Source organism: Pecten maximus, chromosome 16 (genome assembly GCF_902652985.1).
Source record: "Pecten maximus chromosome 16, xPecMax1.1, whole genome shotgun sequence".
NCBI classification, from domain to species: Eukaryota; Metazoa; Mollusca; class Bivalvia; order Pectinida; family Pectinidae; genus Pecten; species Pecten maximus.
This window is the reverse complement of record NC_047030.1, coordinates 602,374-627,989: the sequence shown is the minus strand read 5'-3', so window position 1 is coordinate 627,989 and position 25,616 is coordinate 602,374. Positions and strand designations below refer to the sequence as shown.

General features: G+C 36.6%; 1 protein-coding gene across 1 annotated transcript in view; it reads left to right on the top strand.

Annotated features, from left to right (window-relative positions):
* LOC117344595 (probable cation-transporting ATPase 13A3) overlaps nucleotides 1–25,616 on the top strand; it is a 78,242-nt gene that overhangs the window by 47,465 nt on the left and 5,161 nt on the right. The window contains exons 15-30 of the mRNA XM_033907398.1: nucleotides 1,628–1,689; nucleotides 3,292–3,445; nucleotides 4,816–4,917; nucleotides 5,516–5,672; nucleotides 6,555–6,675; nucleotides 7,145–7,269; nucleotides 9,621–9,799; nucleotides 10,025–10,129; nucleotides 12,944–13,023; nucleotides 14,818–14,970; nucleotides 17,519–17,615; nucleotides 18,087–18,159; nucleotides 20,800–20,950; nucleotides 23,029–23,174; nucleotides 24,879–24,967; nucleotides 25,380–25,463. Of these exons, the coding sequence (XP_033763289.1) occupies nucleotides 1,628–1,689; nucleotides 3,292–3,445; nucleotides 4,816–4,917; nucleotides 5,516–5,672; nucleotides 6,555–6,675; nucleotides 7,145–7,269; nucleotides 9,621–9,799; nucleotides 10,025–10,129; nucleotides 12,944–13,023; nucleotides 14,818–14,970; nucleotides 17,519–17,615; nucleotides 18,087–18,159; nucleotides 20,800–20,950; nucleotides 23,029–23,174; nucleotides 24,879–24,967; nucleotides 25,380–25,463 (1,878 nt within the window). The remainder of the gene's footprint in view (nucleotides 1–1,627; nucleotides 1,690–3,291; nucleotides 3,446–4,815; nucleotides 4,918–5,515; nucleotides 5,673–6,554; nucleotides 6,676–7,144; nucleotides 7,270–9,620; nucleotides 9,800–10,024; nucleotides 10,130–12,943; nucleotides 13,024–14,817; nucleotides 14,971–17,518; nucleotides 17,616–18,086; nucleotides 18,160–20,799; nucleotides 20,951–23,028; nucleotides 23,175–24,878; nucleotides 24,968–25,379; nucleotides 25,464–25,616) is intronic.

Genomic DNA, 25,616 nt, shown 5'->3' with positions numbered 1-25,616 from the left:
ATAGAATTTCTGAGGAGAAATTAACTTTAGCCATGTGACCGAGCGTGGTCTTCTGATTGGATCTCTTGACATCCTTACCTTGTTAGTAAGGGGCTGTTTAATTAGAATATGTAAATTAGGTGCAGGAGTGAAACCTCCCTTCATAGATAACCGTAGGGTCAGGGAGGTCATAGATAGAGCCAGACTGGTCAAGACTGGGTGATAAGGGTAATTAGATTCCCCCAAGATAACATCTGCATGCAAGTCTTATCTGTGCCCATTACATTCAGACTGGGAAGTTGCTTTGATAAGGTTTGTTTATCTGAGAGACAGAGAACATAAAGACTAGCAGGTGCTTTGAGTATATATTTGCACATGTGTGCAGTTGACAAGCGGACATGAGATGTCCTTTGATACAGTTAATTTAGCCTTGGCATGACCTGTACTGGTCAGCAAGGAGGAGCATAAATCTCCAAAAGCTTCAAGTGAATTAAGCCATGCAGTATGTTAAATTGACTGTTTGGATGACAGGCAGGCCCCATATCTGCTGTGTAAACCTGCCTAATATTTAATATTAGACTTTAAAATATGAATATTTGATGTGTGTGAGCTAATTGTGGATATTTGACTCATGTGAGTTAATTGTGGATATTTGACTTGTGCGATTAATTATGGATATTTGATTCGTGTGAGTTAATTGGATATTTGACTCGTGTGACTTAATTATGGATATTTGACTCATGCGAGTTATAAGTATGGATATTTGACTCATGTGAGTTAAGTATAAATATTTGACTCGTGTGAGTTAAGTATGGATAAATAAGAATGGATATACAGTGTATTTGACTCGCCTAGTAACATATTTGATTCAGTAAGTATTTATTTGAAGCCTCACAAGATTAAATATAAGAGATATAGGTGACTTATACCTCCTAGTTAGAAGGTTTTTAGCTCACCTGGATTGAAGGTCTGGTGAGCTTATGTCATGGCGCAGCGTCCGTCGTCCGTCCATCCATTTTGCTTCAAATCTCTACTATAGTCAAAAAGTTCTTATTGGATTTTGACCAAATTTGGCCAGAAACATCCTTGGCAGAAGGGGAACAGATTTTGCATAAATGGTGACCCTGACCCCCGAGGGGCCAAAGAGGCGGGGCCCAATAGGGGAAATAGAGGTAATTCCTTTAAATCGCTACTAGTCATAAAGTGATGAATGGATTTGAACCCAATTTGGTCAGAGACATCCTTGGGGGAAGGGGAACAGATTTTGCATAAATGGTGACTCTGACTCCCGAGGGGCCAAAAGGGCGGGGCCCAATAAGGGAAATAGAGGTAATTCCTTTAAATTGCTGCTAGTCATATAGTGATGAATGCATGTTCTAAAAACAATTCTTGAGGTCTTTCAGACCTTAGAGAGTCTGGACTTCATTAATCTTTAAAGCAGTTCGGATTCCCACGCTATAACCATATATAGCATTGTTAGAGATTAACAAATAAAACAAATTGAATATGAACATTATTTTGACATTTGGTCTAATCCCACCAGGTGAGCGATACAGGCCCCATGGGCCTCTTGTTGTTTATAATAAAGAACATTTTCTGTTTTATTCATTGTTGATGACAGCATGATATAGTTTATCAATATTTTCAGACTGGAACTCTAACCGAGGATGGACTGAACATGCAGAGTCTACATCTGGTGAAAGATGGCAGGTTAAATATCATATTTACATTTTCAAATTTAAAATGAAATCAATTTTGTACACATGAATATATCTCTTCTAATGAATTTGCATGACATCATTTTCATACGTGTACCAGGTAATTACACCATATGAACAAAGTGAGGAAAGCGACTATGAGGGAGTGTTCTGTTTCTTGGTAAACACTCAAATTTTGGAATTCCACGATACTCATTTCTACCTGGATTTACGGTATAATCTGAAGTATTCGTGTGTATGTTCTTTCGTGGTGTGGATCTTTCAGAATCATTTTGTAGGTACAAAACTTCATTGTTAGCCCATGTAACAATAATATAACAATTACCTAATAGAAATATTAGTTATACTCCTGCAACGAAGATATCATTCCTAAATTTAGGTTGCCTTGTTAACTGGTCACTATTAACAGGTTTTTATTGTCCGAACAACTCCTCCTAAACTTGTGGACCGATTTTCACAAAACTTTACAGGAATGTTAGGGAACATGTGTGGATGAACATGCAGCTGTTTTAATTCCACTATTTTGGTTGCTGTGGTAACTCAAAATAACTATTAACAGGGTTATATTGTCTGAAGAAGAAAAACAGACTTGAGAAAATTCATCAAATTGATCGGGGAATTGTGATCGCTATGTTGTATGATACGTACTAAGTAAACACAAAAGATAAAAAATTAAGTGTTGATTAAATAGAGGTTACACAACGAGTGGTTGTTGGATATGGAATTTATTTCACACGAGTAAGTTATTTTTTAAAAGTTACAAAAGACACGAGCTTTAGCGAGTGTTTTTTGCAACTTTTAAAAAATAACTTACGAGTGTGAAATAAATTCCATATCCAACAATTTCGAGTCGTGTGACCTGTTTCTACCACAATAATATCGGTTTGAATCAAAGGGAAACGTGGCCAAGTATAACTTCGCGTATGCAAATAAAGCGTACCGGTGACGTCCGGGACCCGGTGATGTGACGTCATTAGATTATTGATGACGTCAATAACAATTGCAGCTTGGGTCAAAGTTCACCGTGTTAGCCAATCGAAATTGTACAGAGTTTATACCACGTGTGGTATAAACAGATTGTTAATCAACAGCTGTAATGATTAACTGATGGTCTGAGAGTTGAATAACACAGGGTATTGTGGTAGAAAGAATGTAAAATGTCTTCTAGGGAAAGTCTGTTATATATACAAATGTATTGATTTGGCATGTGTGGATCATCCTGGATACTCCAGGGGCTACTTTCACTTTCACTTTGGCTAAATTGAAGGAACATGACTAGCTTTTTGATTTTTTGTCAGGAAAACAAACCTGACCAATCGCAAAGCTGAGGTATTTCTTTTGATGAGTACAAAGAAACAACAGCTAAGTCCAAAGCCATTCAAACATTACAAAAGGATCAGACTTTTTGTTTTATCAGAAAGATTCCTGTGACTAACGTTTTGATTTTGAAAGTCCATGGGTCGCAAGTGAATGTAACCACTGGAGTATCAAGGATGGTGTGTGGTATGGTGTCTTTTTGAAGAAACGAGTAATTAAGACTTCAAACATGTTATAACTTGTTCTGAGGATTTTATAAATTTTCTCTTTTGAACAGCTTTACTGATGAAGTGCAGGATAAGTCCATAGCGATGCTAGACCCAGCAATTCCAGTGATGGCTGCCATGGCGAGCTGTCACTCTCTCACTATCATAGACGACGAATTATGTGGTGATCCACTGGACCTGATCATGTTTGAGGCCACTGGATGGGTGAGTCAGCTCCCACAACTCTATTTATAGCTAAGGAGGCATGTGCTTACTATGATATGTTCCTTCATTTCAAAAGAGTTCTTCCCGAATTAAAATATCTTCAGCATCTTTCAAATGTTTGATTTTAGAGAAGTTTATTTTGTACAAGTACTGTAAAATCAGTAAATTTTTTTGGTTCGATTTTTTGCTGTTTCAAGAACGAAATAGCAAACAAAACAGAACGAAATAGTGAACAATACTTTCTTTGAAGAAGAAAAAATTAAAAAGAAAGTATGGTTCATTTTTCAATTTCTGTGAAAAATACATTATTTTTACTTCAAACTTTTGGTAAAATTGAAAAAAGTACTTGAATTGGGGATGATTGCTGAGAAAGGACTGGAATTAGGGCAATTGCTGGAAAAGTGCTGGAATTGGGGTGCACACGAGTGCTGAAACTGGGGTTGGGTGCTGGGGAAGTGCTGGAATTGAGGGCAATTGCTGGAAAAGTACTGGAATGCGGGGTCTGTGGTAGGAAAGTGCTGGAATTGGGGGTGGGTGCTGGAAAAGTACTTGAATTGGGGATGATTGCTGAGAAAGGACTGGAATTAGGGCAATTGCTGGAAAAGTGCTGTAATCGGGGTGTCTGTGGTAGGAAAGTGCTGGAATGGGGGGTGGGTGCTGAGAAAGCACTGGCATTGAGGGTTGTGGAAAGTGCTGGAATTGGGGGTGGGTGCTGGAAAAGTGCTGGAATTGAGGGTTGTGGTGAGTGCTGGGAAAGTGTTGGAATTGGAAGTCACTGATGGAAAAGTGCTGGAATTGGGGGTCAGTGCCTGGGCTGGAATAGGGGGTCAGTGCTGGAACTGGAGGTTAGTGCTTGGAAATTGCTGGAATGGTGATCAGCACTGGAAAAGTGCTGGAATTAATACTCATCTGCTGAAATTTGTTCAGATACCTTTAAATGAAATATTCATCAGTAGAAAATTGTAAAATGGAATGATAATCTGTCATTTATTCGATAAAAGCTAAACAAATATATTTTGACAATTGATCCCAACACAAGTCAACAGTTGGTAAAGATAACGAGTAACAAATTGTTGATGGTAAAGGGTTTTTTTTTGTTATCTTAATCATGTAAAAGATAAAGATAAGAAATGATCCCATTTCTAACTAGAAAATTTTGAAAAAAGTACTGAAAGTTAAAGTGTTATTAAGAAATGCTTGAATTTTGATATGAAATAATGAATTAGATTTAAATTAATTGTAATTAAATATTGAGACATAAAAGTTTGAATAGCTTTATTTTGGCAAGTTAAACACACTTAGACTTCACTGAATTATAAGAGGATAAATTCCCATAGTAACATTAACCTGACCATTATATTATTTTGTAGGATCTTGAGGAACCTGGACAGGAACACAGCCGTTTTGACATGATGGTCCCTACTGTAGTGAAACCACGGCAAATGACAGGCCAGCCATGGAGCACAAAACAGGTATGTGTCATCACAAACTGTGTTCATGTCATCACATATTGTGTACATGTCATCATGACAAATCAAAGGCCAGCCATGGAGCAAGAAACAGGTATGTGTCATCACAAATTGTGTACATGTCATCACAAATTGTATACATGTCATCACAAATTGTATACTAAGTGAATACATCTCTTTCAGAAATATATGTGGCCTGTAGATATTGACTTGATGTTCATGCCATAGAAAGGTCATAATTATATATCTGAGTAGGTATGTGAACTCTTGACATGCAAATGTTTACCTAGCCTTATCTACCGGAGACAATTTTCTTCATGTGAACACTTGATTAAAGGATCAATTTTTTTTCTTTACAGAGATATGTTACAGTAATAATGTAGGAATAATAATATACAATTCTAAAATCAGTCCTGTCCAGTCTAATGTGGACCCTGGTACTTAAAATACAATGATAATTATATGGGTTGGAAACACATGGCAGATCCTTGTGATTGAACCTGTTACTGATGATTTGTAGGTTTCTTCCACTGAATAAATAATTTTGATAACTATCCTATGTTTAAGGAGACGATTATCATTTTTCTGTTTTCTTGTATAGACAACTGATATGGAGGTGGGCATCATTAGGCAATTTACTTTCACATCCAGTCTGCAGAGAATGTCTGTCATCACTCGACGTATTGCCTCCTCCAATTTCGACCTCTACTGTAAAGGAGCACCAGAGAAGATTGCATCCCTCTCCAACCCCGAAACAGGTATATTGACCATTTCGCAAGAACTTTTTTTACTTTCCACCATTTCATAGTTGGGAGCATCTGTGGTTGTCATAACATCATAATTTCGTTGCTGCTCATTAACATTTTAACAGAAAGAGATATTAGAACTGTAATTTGGTGTGTAGTTGTATATATAACAATGATTATGCCGTAAGTTATGATTAGGTTAGGGCCAATTAACTTCATGAATTTCAATTAAGATTTTCACATAAACAGCTTGACGAAGGTTAGAAAGCCTTTAAATCATACTCTATTGGGAATTATAAAAAAGTCACAGAAATAAATATACTTAAAATGTAGAATCTCTTCTGAAAAATCTCTTAAACAAAACAAGTAACACTGAAAAGTCCCTTAAACAAAACAAGTAACACTGAAAAGTTCCTTAAACAAAACAAGTAACACTGAAAAGTTCCTTAAACAAAACAAGTAACACTGAAAAGTCCCTTAAACAAAACAAGTAACACTGAAAAGTCCCTTAAACAAAACAAGTAACACTGAAAAGTTCCTTAAACAAAACAAGTAACACTGAAAAGTCCCTTAAACAAAACAAGTAACACTGAAAAGTTCCAAGTTTCTCCTTGGTTTCTGTTAGGCATGTTCATGTTGATCTGAAATTTAAATTCATTTACATGATATAAGTCTGAAGTTTAGAGACTTAATCATTTACATGATATAAGCCTGAAGTTTAGAGACGTTTAGAGACTTAATCATTTACATGATATAAGCCTGAAGTTTAGAGACTTAATCATTTACATGATATAAGCCTGAAGTTTAGAGACTTAATCCATTACACATCTTTTTGATAGTTTTAGCCTGCTGTCTCAGACTTAGAAGCTGTAATGTATTTTGATATATTTTCAGTTCCATCTGACTTTCATGATGTGCTAATGGGGTATACTCAACATGGGTATAGAGTACTGGCGTTGGCATGGCGACAACTTCCCGAAAAACTCAACTATACCAAAGTACATAGAATACAAAGGTACACCTGTGTTGTGTGGCCATCAAATTAGACCCTGAAATCTTTTTATAATTTTAGCAGTATAACACGGTTTACTTCATACTGATCAATTACAGGATCCAGCATATGTACCCTATTCAATATAATAAGCATGCCCCACTTTTTTATGGGAAACATAAAAAGGATCCTTACCTCACTGAGGTGCCAATATAATCTTCAGTCTTTTAACCAAATTCTCTGGGTTGTTTTAGCTCTACATAAAGAACAATAAAAAAAAAAAAAATAAATAAATAAAAGATCCACTGAGATTTCCCTTGGAAACTTTACATGGTTTCAATAAATATACCCTTTTGTGATTTATTTTAAGCACACAGTGCACTTATTAGGAAATTATTGAAATCAAAATTTACATAAATATTCTCCCCCTTTTTTCCAATCGATGTTTACCAGGGTTACATATGGATAAACAAAATGAAATGTTTGAATGCAGGGAGCAGGTAGAAAAGAATTTGACGTTCCTAGGTCTGTTGGTGATGGAGAATCGGCTCAAACCCGAAACAACGCCAGTTATACAGGACCTGAAGGAAGCTAACATCCGCACTGTCATGGTCACAGGTTTGTGTCTGAATTAAGACAGGAGATATTAAAATAGTAAGAACTTGGTTCCCATCGATATGAAAAGTCTTTGAGGGCTGTGTCAGTAAAATATATGTCCAATGGGAGGACTCCAGAAATAAACCAATTCTGTGTGTGGAGTGTGGTGGAGAAAATGCAGCTTATTATATAGTACTGTTTGAATTAAATCATTTTTAGCTCACCTGGACCGAAGGTCCGGTGAGCTTATGCCATGGTGCAGCGTCCGTCGTCCGTCGTCTGTCGTCCGGTGTCCGGTGTCCGTCGTCCGTCGTCCGTCCGTCAACATTTGCTTCAAATCGCTACTAGTCATCAAGTTCTTATTGGATTTTGACCAAATTTGGTCAGAAACATTCTTGGCAGAAGGGGATCAGATTTTGCATAAATGGTGACTCTGACCCCCAAGGGGCCTGAGGGGCGGGGCCCAATAGGGGAAATTGAGGCAATTCCTTTAAATCGCTACTAGTCATAAAGTTATGAATGGATTTGAACCCAATTTGGTCAGAAACATCCTTTGGGGAAGGGGAACAGATTTTGCATAAATGGTGACTCTGACCCCCAAGGGGCCAAAGGGGCGGGGCCTAATGGGGAAATAGAGGTAATTCCTTCAAATCGCTACTAGTCATAAAGTTATGAATGGATTTGAACCCAATTTGGTCAGAAACATCCTTTGGGGAAGGGGATCAGATTTTGCATAAATGGTGACTCTGACCCCCAAGGGGCCTGAGGGGCAGGGCCCAATAGGGGAAATTAAGGCAATTCCTTTAAATCGCTACTTGTCATAAAGTTATGAATGGATTTGAACCCAATTTGGTCAGAAACATCCTTTGGGAAAGGGGAACAGATTTTGCATAAATGGTGACTCTGACCCCCAAGGGGCCTGAGGGGCAGGGCCCAATAGGGGAAATTAAGGCAATTCCTTTAAATCGCTACTAGTCATAAAGTTATGAATGGATTTGAACCCAATTTGGTCAAAAACATCCTTTGGGGAAGGGGAACAGATTTTGCATAAATGGTGACTCTGACCCCCAAGGGGCCTGAGGGGCAGGGCCCAATAGGGGAAATTAAGGCAATTCCTTTAAATCGCTACTAGTCATAAAGTTATGAATGGATTTGAACCCAATTTGGTCAGAAACATCCTTTGGGGAAGGGGAACAGATTTTGCATAAATGGTGACTCTGACCCCCAAGGGGCCAAAGGGGCGGGGCCTAATGGGGAAATAGAGGTAATTCCTTCAAATCGCTACTAGTCATAAAGTTATGAATGGATTTGAACCCAATTTGGTCAGAAACATCCTTTGGGGAAGGGGAACAGATTTTGCATAAATGGTTACTCTGACCCCCAAGGGGCCAAAAGGGCGGGGCCCATTAGGGGAAATAGAGGTAATTCCTTCAAATCGCTACTAGTCCTAAAGTTATGAATGGATTTGAACCCAATTTGGTCAGAAACATCCTTCAGGGAAGGGGAACAGATTTTGCATAAATGGTGACTCTGACCCCTAAGGGGCCAAAGGGGCGGGGCCTAATGGGGAAATAGAGGTAATTCCTTCAAATCGCTACTAGTCATAAAGTTATGAATGGATTTGAACCCAATTTGGTCAGAAACATTCTTGGGGGAAGGGGAACAGATTTTGCATAAATGGTGACTCTGACCCCCAAGGGGCCTGAGGAGCGGGGCCCAATAGGGGAAATTGAGGCAATTCCTTTAAATCGCTACTAGTCATTAAGTTATGAATGGATTTGAACCCAATTTAGTCAGAAGCATTCTTGGGGGAAGGGGAACAGATTTTGCATAAATGGTGACTTTGACCCCCAAGGGGCCAAAGGGGCGGGGCCCCATATGGGAAATAGAGGTAATTCCTTTAAATCACTACTAGTCATAAAGTTATAAATGCATGTTGTAAACTCAGAGAGTCTGGACTTCATTATTTCTTTAAAGCAGTTGGGATCCCCACGCTATAACCATAAATAGCATTGTTTGAGGTTAACAAACAAAAGGAATTGAACATGAACATTATTTTGACATTTGGTCAAATCCAACCAGGTGAGCGATACAGGCCCCATGGGCCTCTTGTTATGTCCCTTATTGAAAAAGCTGTAAGCCTTCAGTTGGGTAGATTTTATTGGAGAATTCCTGAGTTCCAACTTTTGCAAAGAAAAGCATTGAAATTATGTGCCATGCTTTGAAAGTCGTCGACTGTGTCTTTGGTGGTAGAATAAAGAATGTTTTAATAGATTTTGTTGCTTGTAGAGAGCACAAAGCAGATTTATCAACACTGGTTGATTGTAGCACTGTCTAATGGTTGAACCAAATGTTTATTTCTGTCATTATAGGAGACAACATGTTGACTGCCCTCTCTGTCGCCCGGGAGTGCAAGATGGTTGACCAACATGAGAAAGTAATCTTAGTGCAGGCGTACCCGCCACAGGGTAAAGCTGATCCCAGCATAGAATTCATCAACACAGATAGCACTAGTGATAAGGTCAAGCAATTCGACAAGTCTGCTACTGGGGTAAGGTCATAGAGGTCATAGAGGTCATCAAGTATGTCCTCAATATGAAATTAATTATTTGGAGGAAGATAATTAAGTTTTATGTGTAGAAGGTTCTGTTACAGTAGAATTGTACATAAGACACAAGATATATTGTATTTTTAGCACCTTTCAACACAAATTCAATGCACAGCTTAAGAGCAGAGACAAAATTGAATCAAGTTTTTCCTGATTCTTGATTTTCAGGCTGAAACTAAGATAAGCATGCCAGGATTACAGTACTATCATTTTGCGATGGAAGGAACATCCTGGGCGATCATCAGGCAGTATTTCCCCGAAATCTTCCCTAAGGTTTGTGAATGACACTCGTAATACCTTTCAACCCAAAGTCAAGTTTTATTATCACTGACATTATTACCATTTTCTTCTTAATTATACATTATGTATTGCAGAGAATCAACACCATGTCTAAATTCAAATTTGTCATTTCAGTGGTCTATATAATAAACATGCTTACCACGTTATTTCTTTTTAGCAAAACATACATATAGTATTGGTATTGGATATAAAAATTGGACTCTACACTGATATCACAGTCTAGTGTGTTTACAAAGCTTTAGAGGAGTAACTTACTGTAAATGAACATATTTTAGTGATAGTCTTATTTTCCCTACTATCATGCTGGAAGAATTTCTTTAAATTTTGATTGTGCTAATAGTACTTTATGTACAATGTTTTATTGGTAAGCATTGTTGGTGCACTAATTTATCAATGCACTAATCCGTTTTAATTAGTTTTTACGCTAAAACTTAAGTACGCTAAAATAAGTACATTTACATTAATATATAATGTGTTTGTTTTTTATACACCCCGTAACGAAGTTAGGTACCCTATACTGGAATCGGCCTGTCTGTTTGTCCGTCCGTCTGTTGTCCCATAATCTTATCCAGACACCTCCTACTAAAGTACTGTTCCGATTTCAACAAAACTTGGCATGTATAATCAGTACAATATGTAGATGTGCATCCCGACTTTTTCTTTTACGATAATGCATTTTTCAAAATGGCCGCCGACTTTGATTGGTTGAGGCTTGTTCGGACAACTCCTACTAAAGTACTGTTCCGATTTCAACAAAACTTGGCATGTATATTCAGTACAAAATAACCTTGTGCATCCCGACTTTTTTTTGCGATAAACCATTTTGGTTTTGGATGGATTGGTGTCTTAATATTGTCATTCATAAAATATAATAACTGACTGGATTAAATATGATTACTCTCACCAATAGGCTACTCAACTATAGGCGCCCATGGGGGGTATACGTTATCCCTTGGGATACAACTCTAGTTATCTTTGACAGAAGAAAAGGAAGCTGTGTATTGTTACAGTGAATACAGCATGTTAATTGGTTAGATTAAATACAGCATGTTAATTGGTTAGATTAAATACAGTATGTTAATTGGTTACAGTGAATACCACATGTTAATTGGTTACAGTGAATACCGCATGTTAATTGGTTACATTGAATACAGCATGTTAATTGGTTACATTGAATACAGCATGTTAATTGGTTACAGTGAATACAGTATGTTAATTGGTTACAGTGAATACAGGATGTTATTTGGTTACAGTGAATACAGCATGTTAATTGGTTACAGTGAATACAGTATGTTAATTGGTTACAGTGAATACAGCATGTTAATTGGTTACAGTGAATACAGTATGTTAATTGGCTACAGTGAATACAGTATGTTAATTGGCTACAGTGAATACAGTATGTTAATTGGCTACAGTGAATACAGTATGTTAATTGGTTAGATTAAATACAGTATGTTAATTGGTTACAGTGAATACAGCATGTTAATTGGTTACAGTGAATACGGGATGTTAATTGGTTACAGTGAATACAGGATGTTAATTGGTTAGATTAAATACAGTATGTTAATTGGTTACAGAGAATACAGGATGTTAATTGGTTACATTGAATACAGTATGTTAATTGGTTACAGTGAATACAACATGTTTATCGGTTACAATGAATACAACATGTTAATTGGTTACAGTGAATACAGGATGTTAATTGGTTACAGTGAATACAGTATGTTAATTGGTTACAGTGAATACAGTATGTTAATTGGTTACAGTGAATACAGTATGTTAATTGGTTACAGTGAATACAGCATGTTAATTGGTTACAGTGAATAAAGTATGTTAATTGGCTACAGTAAATACAGCATGGTAATTGGTTACAGTGAATACAACATGTTAATTGGTTACAATGAATACAGCATGTTAATTGGTTACAGTGAATACAGGATGTTAATTGGTTACAGTGAATACAGTATGTTAATTGGTTACAGTGAATACAGTATGTTGATTGGTTACAGTGAATACAGTATGTTAATTGGTTACAGTGAATACAAGATGTTAATTGGTTACAGTGAATACAGTATGTTAATTGGTTACAGTGAATACAGTATGTTAATTGGTTACAGTGAATACAGTATGTTAATTGGTTACAGTGAATACAGCATGTAACATTGTAATTGGTTACATTGAATACAGTATGTTAATTGGTTACAGTGAATACAGTATGTTAATTGGTTACAGTGAATACAACATGTTTATCGGTTACAATGAATACAGTATGTTAATTGGTTACAGTGAATACAGTATGTTAATTGGTTACAGTGAATACAACATGTTTATTGGTTACAGTGAATACAGGATGTTAATTGGTTCCAGTGAATACAGTATGTTAATTGGTTACAGTGAATACAGTAGGTTAATTGGTTACAGTGAATAAAGCATGTTAATTGGTTACAGTGAATACAGGATGTTAATTGGTTACAGTAAATACAGTATGTTAATTGGTTACAGTGAATACAGCATGTTAATTGGTTACATTGAATACAACATGTTAATTGGTTAGATTAAATACAGTATGTTAATTGGTTACAGTGAATACAGTATGTTAATTGGTTACAGTGAATACAGGATGTTAATTGGTTACAGTGAATACAGCATGTTAATTGGTTACAGTGAACACAGGATGTTAATTGGTTACAGTGAATACAGCATGTTAATTGGTTACAGTGAATACAGGATGTTAATTGGTTACAGTGAATACAGCATGTTAATTGTAAGGTTTGATTTTGTCAACAGTTGGTGGTGCGCGGCACTGTGTTTGCCAGAATGTCACCTGATCAGAAAGCACAACTGGTGGAGGCGCTCCAGGAACTAGGGTAATTTCTAATGGATATTACGTATTATTATACCTCCTGCTTATAACAGTGATTAGCCAAAATGCATCACATGGCCAGGAAATAAGATATCTTATTTCTGTGAGCCCTCGGGGAATATTACTTCAGGTAGACAACCCTTCCTATCACCCTACCAAGAGGTCCATCAATGTATAACATTAGATCTACTGTCCCAAACCTGTTGTTTTGTTGATATTCCAGACCTGTAATGGCAGTTTGAGCTAGAACGTATTTTCATGACGGTATCTTATTTTCTTGCCAAAGTGACTCTGCTAAGAATTGGTTGCTAGGTATAGCTGAAATGGTGTAGGTCCTAGGTTTGAATCCTGGTCTGGTACATATAGCTGTATTTTCCCTCTGCTTTATAAAAGCAAGAGAATATGATTTATGTTACAGCAAAACAAATTAAATCAATAAGGTATGCTGACAAATACTAAAGAGGTCCTCCCTAACTACATTCAGAAATGCTATGCTGACAAATACTAAAGAGGTCCTCCCTAACTACATTCAGAAATGCTATGCTGACAAATACTAGAGAGGTCCCCCCTAACTACATTCAGAAATGCTATGCTGACAAATACTAAAGAGGTCCTCCCTAACTACATTCAGAAATGTTATGCTGAAATCTTAAATCTTCAGTCTTCAAAAAATTATTTGATTACATGTTCTATGCTTGACCTGGACCTGTTATGGTTTTCATATCCCCTATAATTCATTAGTCCCCTACCAGTAAAACAAGGGGACAATGGGTTTCCGCTCCGTCTGTTCGTTCATTCGAAGTGTGTCAGCACTCTAACTATTCCTATTCCTTGAGGGGTTTATCAAACTTCACACAATGATAAAGGACCACAATATCTCGGAGAAGTTTTAGTTTCAGAGCTTTGGGTCAAGGTCACTGTTACTATTTTTAGAGGGCCAGTAGGGGACATGGGTCAAGGTCACTGTTACTATTTTTAGAGGGCCAGTAGGGAACATATATTGCTTTAGCAATATCTAGTATTCTTGTTCATGATGTTTGCTGTGTTTTCAATAACGTAACAGAGCATGCTCAAGTTTTCACATATTAGAGTTGTGAACTTTAAACATTTGTAAACTGTTCTTAATAATTTATTACTATTCTTAATAATTTGTAAGCATCAAGAAATCTTTATAAATTACTTCTTATTGACTTGGTACATTTTAAACACTAACCTAAATTTTTGCCTTTAACCTCTAGATCTGAAGTCTTTCTGTTGCTAGGTACTATGTGGGGATGTGATATCCTCTGTTTACCTCTGTTGCTAGGTACTATGTGGGGATGTGATATCCTCTGTTTACCTCTGTTGCTAGGTACTATGTGGGGATGTGATATCCTGTTAACCTCTGTTGCTAGGTACTATGTGGGGATGTGATATCCTATGTTTACCTCTGTTACTAGGTACTATGTGGGGATGTGATATCCTATGTTAACCTCTGTTGCTAGGTACTATGTGGGGATGTGATATCCTATGTTACCTCTGTTACTAGGTACTATGTGGGGATGTGATATCCTATGTTAACCTCTGTTGCTAGGTACTATGTGGGGATGTGATATCCTATGTTTACCTCTATTGCTAGGTACTATGTGGGGATGTGATATCCTATTTTTACCTCTGTTGCTAGGTACTATGTGGGGATGTGATATCCTATTTTTACCTCTGTTGCTAGGTACTATGTGGGGATGTGATATCCTATTTTTACCTCTGTTGCTAGGTACTATGTGGGGATGTGATATCCTATTTTTACCTCTGTTACTAGGTACTATGTGGGGATGTGTGGTGACGGAGCCAATGACTGTGGAGCCCTGAAGACAGCCCATGCTGGTATATCTCTGTCAGAGGCGGAGGCATCTGTCGCTTCTCCCTTCACATCGAAAAATCCAAACATCGTTTGTGTTCCTACTCTTATAAGGTAACTTTGAAATTGTATGTTATGTGGTGTTAATGCAGTGTGACAGTGTGGTGTTAATACAGTGTGACAGTGTGGTGTTAATACAGTGTGACAGTGTGGTGTTAATACAGTGTGGTGTTAATACAGTGTGACAGTGTGGTGTTAATACAGTGTGACAGTGTGGTGTTAATACAGTGTGACAGTGTGGTGTTAATACAGTGTGACAGTGTGGTGTTAATACAGTGTGACAGTGTGGTGTTAATACAGTGTGACAGTGTGGTGTTAATACAGTGTGACAGTGTGGTGTTAATACAGTGTGACAGTGTTGTGTTAATACAGTGTGACAGTGTTGTGTTAATACAGTGTGACAGTGTTGTGTTAATACAGTGTGACAGTGTTGTGTTAATACAGTGTGACAATGTGGTGTTAATACAGTGTGGTGTTAATACAATGTGGTGTTAATACAGTGTGACAGTGTGGTGTTAATACAGTGTGACAGTGTGGTGTTAATACAGTGTGGTGTTAATACAGTGTGACAGTGTGGTGTTAATACAGTGTGACATTGTGGTGTTAATACAGTGTGGTGTTAATACAGTGTGACAGTGTGGGGTTAATACAGTGTGGTGTTAATACAGTGTGACAGTGTGGTGTTAATATAGTGTGACAGTGTGGTGTTAATACAGTGTGACAGTGTGGTGTTAATACAGTGTGACAGTGTGGTGTTAATGCAGTGTGACAGTGTGGTGTTGATACCGTGTGACAGTGTGGTGTTAATATAGTGTGACAGTGTGGTGTTAATACAGTGTGGTGTTAATAGAGTGTGACAGTGTGGTGTTAATACAGCGTGACAGTGTGGTGTTAATACAGTGTGGTGTTAATACAGTGTGACAGTGTGGTGTTAATACAGTGTGACAGTGTGGTGTTAATACAGTGTGACAGTGTGGTGTTTATACAGTGTGACAGTGTGGTGTTAATACAGTGTGGTGTTAATACAGTGTGACAATGTGGTGTTAATACAGTGTGGTGTTAATACAGTGTGACAATGTGGTGTTGATACAGTGTGACAGTGTTGTGTTTATACAGTGTGACAGTGTAGTGTTAATACAGTGTGACAGTGTGGTGTTAATACAGTGTGACAGTGTGGTGTTAATACAGTGTGACAGTGTGGTGTTAATACAGTGTGACAATGTGGTGTTGATACAGTGTGGTGTTAATACAGTGTGACAGTGTGGTGTTTATACAGTGTGGTGTTAATACAGTGTGACAGTGTGGTGTTAATACAGTGTGACAGTGTGGTGTTAATACAGTGTGACAGTGTGGTGTTAATACAGTGTGGTGTTAATACAGTGTGACAGTGTGGTGTTAATACAGTGTGACAATGTGGTGTTAATACAGTGTGACAGTGTTGTGTTAATACAGTGTGACAGTGTTGTGTTAATACAGTGTGACAGTGTTGTGTTAATACAGTGTGACAATGTGGTGTTAATACAGTGTGGTGTTAATACAATGTGGTGTTAATACAGTGTGACAGTGTGGTGTTAATACAGTGTGACAGTGTGGTGTTAATACAGTGTGACAGTGTGGTGTTAATACAGTGTGACATTGTGGTGTTAATACAGTGTGGTGTTAATACAGTGTGACAGTGTGGGGTTAATACAGTGTGGTGTTAATACAGTGTGACAGTGTGGTGTTAATACAGTTTGGTGTTAATACAGTGTGACAGTGTGGTGTTAATACAGTGTGACAGTGTGGTGTTAATACAGTGTGACAGTGTGGTGTTGATACAGTGTGACAGTGTGGTGTTTATACAGTGTGACAGTGTGGTGTTTATACAGTGTGACAGTGTGGTGTTAATACAGTGTGACAGTGTGGTGTTAATACAGTGTGACAGTGTGGTGTTAATACAGTGTGACAGTGTGGTGTTAATACAGTGTGACAGTGTGGTGTTAATACAGTGTGACAGTGTGGGGTTAATACAGTGTGACAGTGTGGTGTTAATACAGTGTGACAGTGTGGTGTTAATACAGTGTGACAATGTGGGGTTAATACAGTGTGACAGTGTGGTGTTAATACAGTGTGGTGTTAATACAGTGTGACAGTGTGGTGTTAATACAGTGTGGTGTTAATACAGTGTGACAGTGTGGTGTTAATACAGTGTGACAGTGTTGTGTTAATACAGTGTGACAGTGTGGTGTTAATACAGTGTGACGGTGTGGTGTTTATACAGTGTGACAGTGTGGTGTTAATACAGTGTGACAGTGTGGTGTTAATACAGTGTGACAGTGTGGTGTTAATACAGTGTGACAGTGTTGTGTTAATACAGTGTGACAGTGTGGTGTTAATACAGTGTGATGGTGTGGTGTTAATACAGTGTGACAGTGTTGTGTTAATACAGTGTGACAGTGTGGTGTTAATACAGTGTGACGGTGTGGTGTTTATACAGTGTGACAGTGTGGTGTTAATACAGTGTGACAGTGTGGTGTTTATACAGTGTGACAGTGTGGTGTTAATACAGTGTGACGGTGTGGTGTTTATACAGTGCGATAATGTGGTGTTGATTTCTTTACAGACAAGGAAGAGGAGCCCTAGTTACCTCGTTTGGAATTTTTAAATTCATGGCAGCCTACAGTCTCACACAATTTGTATCTGTCTGCATGCTGTACTGGGTGAGTTCAAGGTCACACTATAAGTAGTCTTTGGCAAGGTCGAGGTTACATACAATTGGTGTCTTAAACAGTTTTTTTTGTCAAGGTCATATTAGTAGTGCCTTTCTGCACTGAATAAAGATCAAGGTCAAGGCCAGAGCCTTAGTATCTGTTGTTGGTGTCTGCAGTCATAGAACAGAATATTAAGACTTTGGAGCCAAATTTCTTGTTGTTTGTTATAATGATCCTTTCAAACCCTGAAATCACTTTGTTGTAACTAAATAATCCCTATCTAGATTTCTCTTTTCTCCTTTCTTTTTTGATCATTGATTATTATCATAATGTAATCACCAACTTTCTGTTTCCATGCAGTTACTTTCGTAATCACCCAACTTTCTGTGTAGGTGACACATTCTCTTCCATGGAATTTTAAACATATGTATTTTTTTTTTTTTTTTTTAAATTTTATTTTATTATATTTTTTTTTTGCAGATTGGCAATAACTTGACAGACTTCGAGTTTCTCTACATTGACTTATTTCTGCTAACAACACTCAGTATCACATGTGAGTTGGAATTACGTTTCCATAGTAACTAGAGTATGATATAAGTAACTAGGGTATGAGATCAGTAACTAGGGTATGAGATCAGTAACTAGGGTATGCAATCAGTAACTAGGGTATGAGATTAGTAACTAGGGTATGAGATTAGTAACTAGAGTATGAGATAGGTAACTAGGGTATGAGATCAGTAACTAGAGTATGATATCAGTAACTAGAGTATGAGATCAGTAACTAGGGTATGAGATCAGTAACTAGGGTATGAGATCAGTAACTAGGGTATGAGATAGGTAACTAGGTTATGAGATCAGTTACTAGGGTCTGAGATCAGTAACTAGGGTATGATATCAGTAACTAGGGTATGATATAAGTAACTAGGGTATGAGATCAGTAACTAGGGTATGAGATCAGTAACTAGGGTATGAGATCAGTAACTAGGGTATGATATCAGTAACTAGGGTCTGATATCAGTAACTGGGGTATGAGATAGGTAACTAGGATATGATATAAGTAACTAGGGTATGAGATCAGTAACTAGGGTATGAGATCAGTAACTAGGGTATGAGATAGGTAACTGGGGTATGAGATAGGTAACTAGGGTATGAGATAGGTAACTAGGGTATGATATAAGTAACTAGGGTATGAGATAGGTAACTAGGGTCTGAGATCAGTAACTAGAGTATGAGATCAGTAAATAGTGTATGAGATCAGTGACTAGGGTATGAGATCAGTAACTAGGGTATGAGATCAGTAACTAGGGTATGAGATCAGTAACTAGAGTATGATATCAGTAACTAGGGTATGAGATCAGTAACTAGGGTATGAGATCAGTAACTAGGGTATGATATCAGTAACTAGGGTATGAGATCAGTAACTAGGGTATGAGATCAGTAACTAGGGTATGAGATCAGTAACTAGGGTATGATATCAGTAACTAGGGTATGAGATCAGTAACTAGGGTATGAGATCAGTAACTAGGGTATGAGATAGGTAACTAGGGTATGAGATCAGTAACTAGGGTATGAGATAGGTAACTAGGGTATGAGATCAGTAACTAGGGTATGAGATCAGTAACTAGGGTATGATATCAGTAACTAGGGTATGATATCAGTAACTAGGGTATGAGATCAGTAACTAGGTTATGATATCAGTAACTAGGTTATGAGATAGGTAACTAGGGTCTGAGATCAGTAACTAGAGTATGAGATCAGTAAATATTGTATGAGATCAGTGACTAGGGTATGAGATCAGTAACTAGGGTATGAGATCAGTAACTAGAGTATGAGATCAGTAACTAGAGTATGAGATCAGTAACTAGAGTATGAGATCAGTAACTAGGGTATGAGATCAGTAACTAGGGTATGAGATCAGTAACTAGATAACTTTGATCCATCTGTAAAGGATAAGAAATGGCCAGACCTGGAGTTTTTAGTTTTTTCTGAATGTTCCCTGGAAATCCCTAGAGTGGAATTGTCTCTTCCTGTGCCCCTGTCTTTGTGAATTTGTGAAATTAGATGCAGAAAATGACATTTCAACTAGAAATTATTAAAGAAAACAATTCTGAGCTTTTTTGACAAAACTATCCGTTAAGCAGGATTTACCACATGTCTCTATATCGCCAAGTCACCTTAATACAGATATAATATATAACTTATGCTACCTTGCCATCAGCATTATCATTGTTTTTGTAAACAAAACACATTTCAAATCTCTTCCAACTTCTGTTATGGGGATTACAGCCACACTTGCCAGGGTTTATCTCATCCTGAGATGATGCTGACTAAATGTTGTTAATTTTCTGGTCCAGCTGAAATCCAAAATGGCCACTATGGTTGCAGTCTTTGAAAATGTATTTTAAGATTTTTTCTCCAGTTCTAACAGTGTAATATAGTCAAACCTGGACGGAAACTCAAAGTGCTATTATCTGAATGTTGGAATGTTTGACAAGACTGCCATTTTAAGAGAAAATTACACAGTAATCTTTTCTGTAAGAGAAAAAAAAGGCTCAACCAGTGCCGAGAAATAACAACATTTCACATTTCAAACAAGTTTCTACTAAATTGTATCGTAAACTCTGTGGAAGAAGGTTAAGATAAGGTAACAGGGAGACCATAGCCGCCTTTTTGGATTCCAGACATACTCAAGAAATAACACTTAGCATTGTGTCAGGATTATGGTATTTTATATTCCATTGTGTCAGGATTATGGTATTTTATATTCCATTGTGTCAGGATTATGGTATTTTATATTCCATTGTGTCAGGATTATGGTATTTTATATTCCTGACAAGTTTCATAAAAAACCCACTATACATATTAAAGAGGTTCATCATATCAAAAGTTAACACACATGGAGGTGTTCCAAACATCGATAGGTCGTCCTGGTCCCTCCAGTCAGAAAAACTTTCAGGTCAAATAATGTTCAAGTCAAAACAAGAAAGATGCACTTAAACTTTCATGAACGAGTTCAGCCAAAATTTCATGTGCATACTTAAAAATAGAATTGTAATGACAAGATAACAGTGAATTGTGCATATATAGGTTTATCAGCATGTATAGATTGAGGTTTTACTGTATAACAAACATATCTTTATAGAGAAAATTACAAAAAGTTATGATAATTAACTTGAATTATTTGTTCCTGCAGTTGGTCGTACGGATGCTTACCACAAGCTTTCCCCGAAGCCTCCACTCATCAACCTGTTCGGGATCGCTCCAGTCCTCTCTCTCGTCCTTCATACCATCCTTATTACCTGTTTCCAGGTCCTCTGCTTTTTAATAGTAATGCAACAATCATGGTAGGTGATAGTATGATGTGTGTTTAAGGGAATAGGTATTTACATGCAGGCAGATGTCACACAAGTAGTTAGAGCTGGGGTGCATATATATAAAAAGACTGAAGTCCATCAATTTTGCTATGTGGCCTTAAATTATAAAATTTTGCTATGTGGCCTTGAATTTTTAAAATTTTGCTTTGTGGCCTTATATTTATAAAATTTTGCTAATTCAAGGGCTTGAATTTATAAAATTTTGGTAAGTGGCCTTAGATTATAAAATTTTACGGCCTTCAATTTATAAAATTTTGCTTTGTGGCCTTAGATTATAAAATTTTGCAATGTGGCCTTGAATTTTTAAAATTTTGCTTCGTGGCCTTATATTTATAAAATTTTGCTAATTCAAGGGCTTGAATTTATAAAACTTTGGTAAGTGGCCTTAGATTATAAAATTTTACGGCCTTCAATTTATAAAATTTTGCTTTGTGGCCTTATATTTATAAAATTTTGCAATGTGGCCTTGAATTTTTAAAATTTTGCTTTGTGGCCTTATATTTATAAAATTTTGCTAATTCAAGGGCTTGAATTTATAAAACTTTGGTAAGTGGCCTTAGATTATAAAATTTTACGGCCTTCAATTTATAAAATTTTGCTTTGTGGCCTTAGATTATAAAATTTTGCAATGTGGCCTTGAATTTTTAAAATTTTGCTTTGTGGCCTTATATTTATAAAATTTTGCTAATTCAAGGGCTTGAATTTATAAAACTTTGGTAAGTGGCCTTAGATTATAAAATTTTACGGCCTTCAATTTATAAAATTTTGCTTTGTAGCCTTATATTTATAAAATTTTGCAATGTGGCCTTGAATTTTTAAAATTTTGCTTTGTGGCCTTATATTTATAAAATTTTGCTAATTCAAGGGCTTGAATTTATAAAACTTTGGTAAGTGGCCTTAGATTATAAAATTTTACGGCCTTCAATTTATAAAATTTTGCTTTGTGGCCTTAGATTATAAAATTTTGCTATGTGGCCTTGAATTTATTAAATTTTGCTCTGTGGCCTTGAATTTGAACAATTTTGCTAATTCATGGTTTAGAATTTATAAAATTTTGCTAATTCATGGTTTAGAATTGATAAAATTTTGCTTATTTGTGCACTTGAATGATAAACCTTTGCTATGTGGCTTTGAATTTAAAAGATTTTGCTCTGTGGCCTTAAATTTATAAAATTTTGCTTTGTGGTCTTAGATTATAAAATTTTGCTATGTGGCCTTGAATTTATTAAATTTTGCTCTGTGGCCTTGAATTTGAACAATTTTGCTAATTCATGGTTTAGAATTTATAAAATTTTGCTAATTCATGGTTTAGAATTGATAAAATTTTGCTAATTTGTGCACTTGAATGATAAACCTTTGCTATGTGGCTTTGAATTTAAAAGATTTTGCTCTGTGGCCTTAAATTTATAAAATTTTGCTATGTGGCCTTGAATTTATAATTTTCTGCTTTGAAAAACAAAAGTTTTATTGTAATACAGTAAAACTTCATTTAGACAAACTAGGTTTTATACAAATTTCAAAATTTTAAATTTTACTTAATTATTTATTTTAAGATTCCTAACTTTTTTGGGTGTAACTAATTTTCTCAGTGGAAGTTTGTAATAACACACAGACATGAATTTGGGGAAATGTTGTCAAGTTTAAAATCTAAATGGGTCCTTAAATTCAAAGGTAGAAGTCCAAATGGTAATTGTATTTTGTGTCTCAAACTAGTAAAAATGAAGTTCAAGAAAATCCGAATCTGTGATGAATCAGCCATTGGGAAAATCATTAAAGTAAAACATCTTCGGTATGAAAAGTTTCTTCAAAAATTGAAAAAGGCCTTTTAAATGGACTGGATTTGGGTTTGAATTAATTATTATTGAAAACATCAATCTGAATAGAGTACAGATCTTTACAGTACATTGAGTATAGTATATTAAGTTGATGAAACAAGAAATAGATTTACTTTAGTTCTTATTAATATCGAGAACTGTAATATAAATTAGATGGACTCCTATCGTCTGTTATTTAGCAGGTCTATTTCATATCTTATTCTCTCTGTTTAGGTTTGTAGAATACGTTGAAAATGAAGACTATGATTACACCAGCTATGAGAATATGGCCGTGTATATAATCTCCAGTTACCAATACATCATGCTTGGTGTCATCTTCTCAAAGGGGGCGCCTTACAGAAAAACAATATTTACCAACTGTAAGTATACAGGAGGGGGGCACCTTACTGTAAAACTATGTTTACCTACTGTAAGTATACAGGAGGGGGGCACCTTACTGTAAAACTATGTTTACCTACTGTAAGTATACAGGAGGGGGCACCTTACTGTAAAACTATGTTTACCTACTGTAAGTATACAGGAGGGGGGCACCTTACTGTAAAACTATGTTTACCTACTGTAAGTATACAGGAGGGGGGCACCTTACTGTAAAACTATGTTTACCTACTGTAAGTATACAGGAGGGGGCACCTTACTGTAAAACTATGTTTACCTACTGTAAGTATACAGGAGGGGGCACCTTACTGTAAACTATATTTACCTACTGTAAGTATACAGGAGGGGGCACCTTACTGTAAAACTATGTTTACCTACTGTAAGTATACAGGAGGGGGCACCTTACTGTAAAACTATGTTTACCTACTGTAAGTATACAGGAGGGGGCACCTTACTGTAAAACTATATTTACCTACTGTAAGTATACAGGAGGGGGCACCTTACTGTAAAACTATGTTTACCTACTGTAAGTATACAGGAGGGGGCACCTTACTGTAAACTATGTTTACCTACTGTAAGTATACAGGAGGGGGGCACCTTACTGTAAACTATGTTTACCTACTGTAAGTATACAGGAGGGGGCACCTTACTGTAAAACTATGTTTACCTACTGTAAGTATACAGGAGGGGGGCACCTTACTGTAAAACTATGTTTACCTACTGTAAGTATACAGGAGGGGGCACCTTACTGTAAAACTATGTTTACCTACTGTAAGTATACAGGAGGGGGGCACCTTACTGTAAAACTATGTTTACCTACTGTAAGTATACAGGAGGGGGCACCTTACTGTAAACTATGTTTACCTACTGTAAGTATACAGGAGGGGGCACCTTACTGTAAAACTATGTTTACCTACTGTAAGTATACAGGAGGGGGCACCTTACTGTAAAACTATGTTTACCTACTGTAAGTATACAGGAGGGGGCACCTTACTGTAAAACTATGTTTACCTACTGTAAGTATACAGGAGGGGGCACCTTACTGTAAAACTATATTTACCTACTGTAAGTATACAGGAGGGGGCACCTTACTGTAAAACTATATTTACCTACTGTAAGTATACAGGAGGGGGCACCTTACTGTAAAACTATATTTACCTACTGTAAGTATACAGGAGGGGGCACCTTACTGTAAAACTATATTTACCTACTGTAAGTATACAGGAGGGGGCACCTTACTGTAAAACTATGTTTACCTACTGTAAGTATACAGGAGGGGGCACCTTACTGTAAACTATATTTACCTACTGTAAGTATACAGGAGGGGGCACCTTACTGTAAAACTATGTTTACCTACTGTAAGTATACAGGAGGGGGCACCTTACTGTAAAACTATGTTTACCTACTGTAAGTATACAGGAGGGGGCACCTTACTGTAAAACTATGTTTACCTACTGTAAGTATACAGGAGGGGGCACCTTACTGTAAAACTATGTTACCTACTGTAAGTATACAGGAGGGGGCACCTTACTGTAAAACTATATTTACCTACTGTAAGTATACAGGAGGGGGCACCTTACTGTAAAACTATATTTACCTACTGTAAGTATACAGGAGGGGGCACCTTACTGTAAAACTATGTATACTAACTACCAACTAAATGTCTTGATTATTTTGTTTATTTTCAGATTGGTTCATGTTCAACTTAGCCCTATGTATAGGAATCACTCTATGGGTTAATATCTATCCCACTGACGGACTGGCAGAATTCCTGGAGGTCAGTGTCACTACTAGAGACTGATAGTATTGGTGCTGTATAAATTAATACATATATATACACTTCGATAAACAAACAAATGTTAAGATATTTTTCTTTTTATAGTTGATGCTTTTGTAAGTTTTTTTGTACAAATTAGTGTGGTAGCCACCAGCTACTATAAGATGACACTACCTCAAAATAACACTGGTTTTCATGGGACCATAATCTAAACACCAAATTCCTATAATTTTAAGTCTGATACATGTACTCTAAAAAATAAGAAATCATTATCATGAGAAAGACTGATTACATATGACAACACACCAAAGTTCTTTGTACTTTTGTAAAAACTTTTAAAAATACAAAATAGCTATTCATGTCATTTCCACTATTTATTATTTTGATTGAAATTTTGATTTTTTTACTTCAGTTAAAATCCGCACCAAATATACCCTACAGACTGATCTACATCGGGATTGCAGCAGCAAATTTTATATTGGCAATTCTGTTGGAGGTAGGTCAAGACACTGGGGCTATTTTATTGGGAAATGACACATTTGTTAGAATACTTTGGTGTATTAAGGTTTCCATTTAAAGGTTACAAAATAGAATTGATGAAATATACATTGTACAGAATCCCAGTCAATCGCTGTTGAAGTTGGTACTG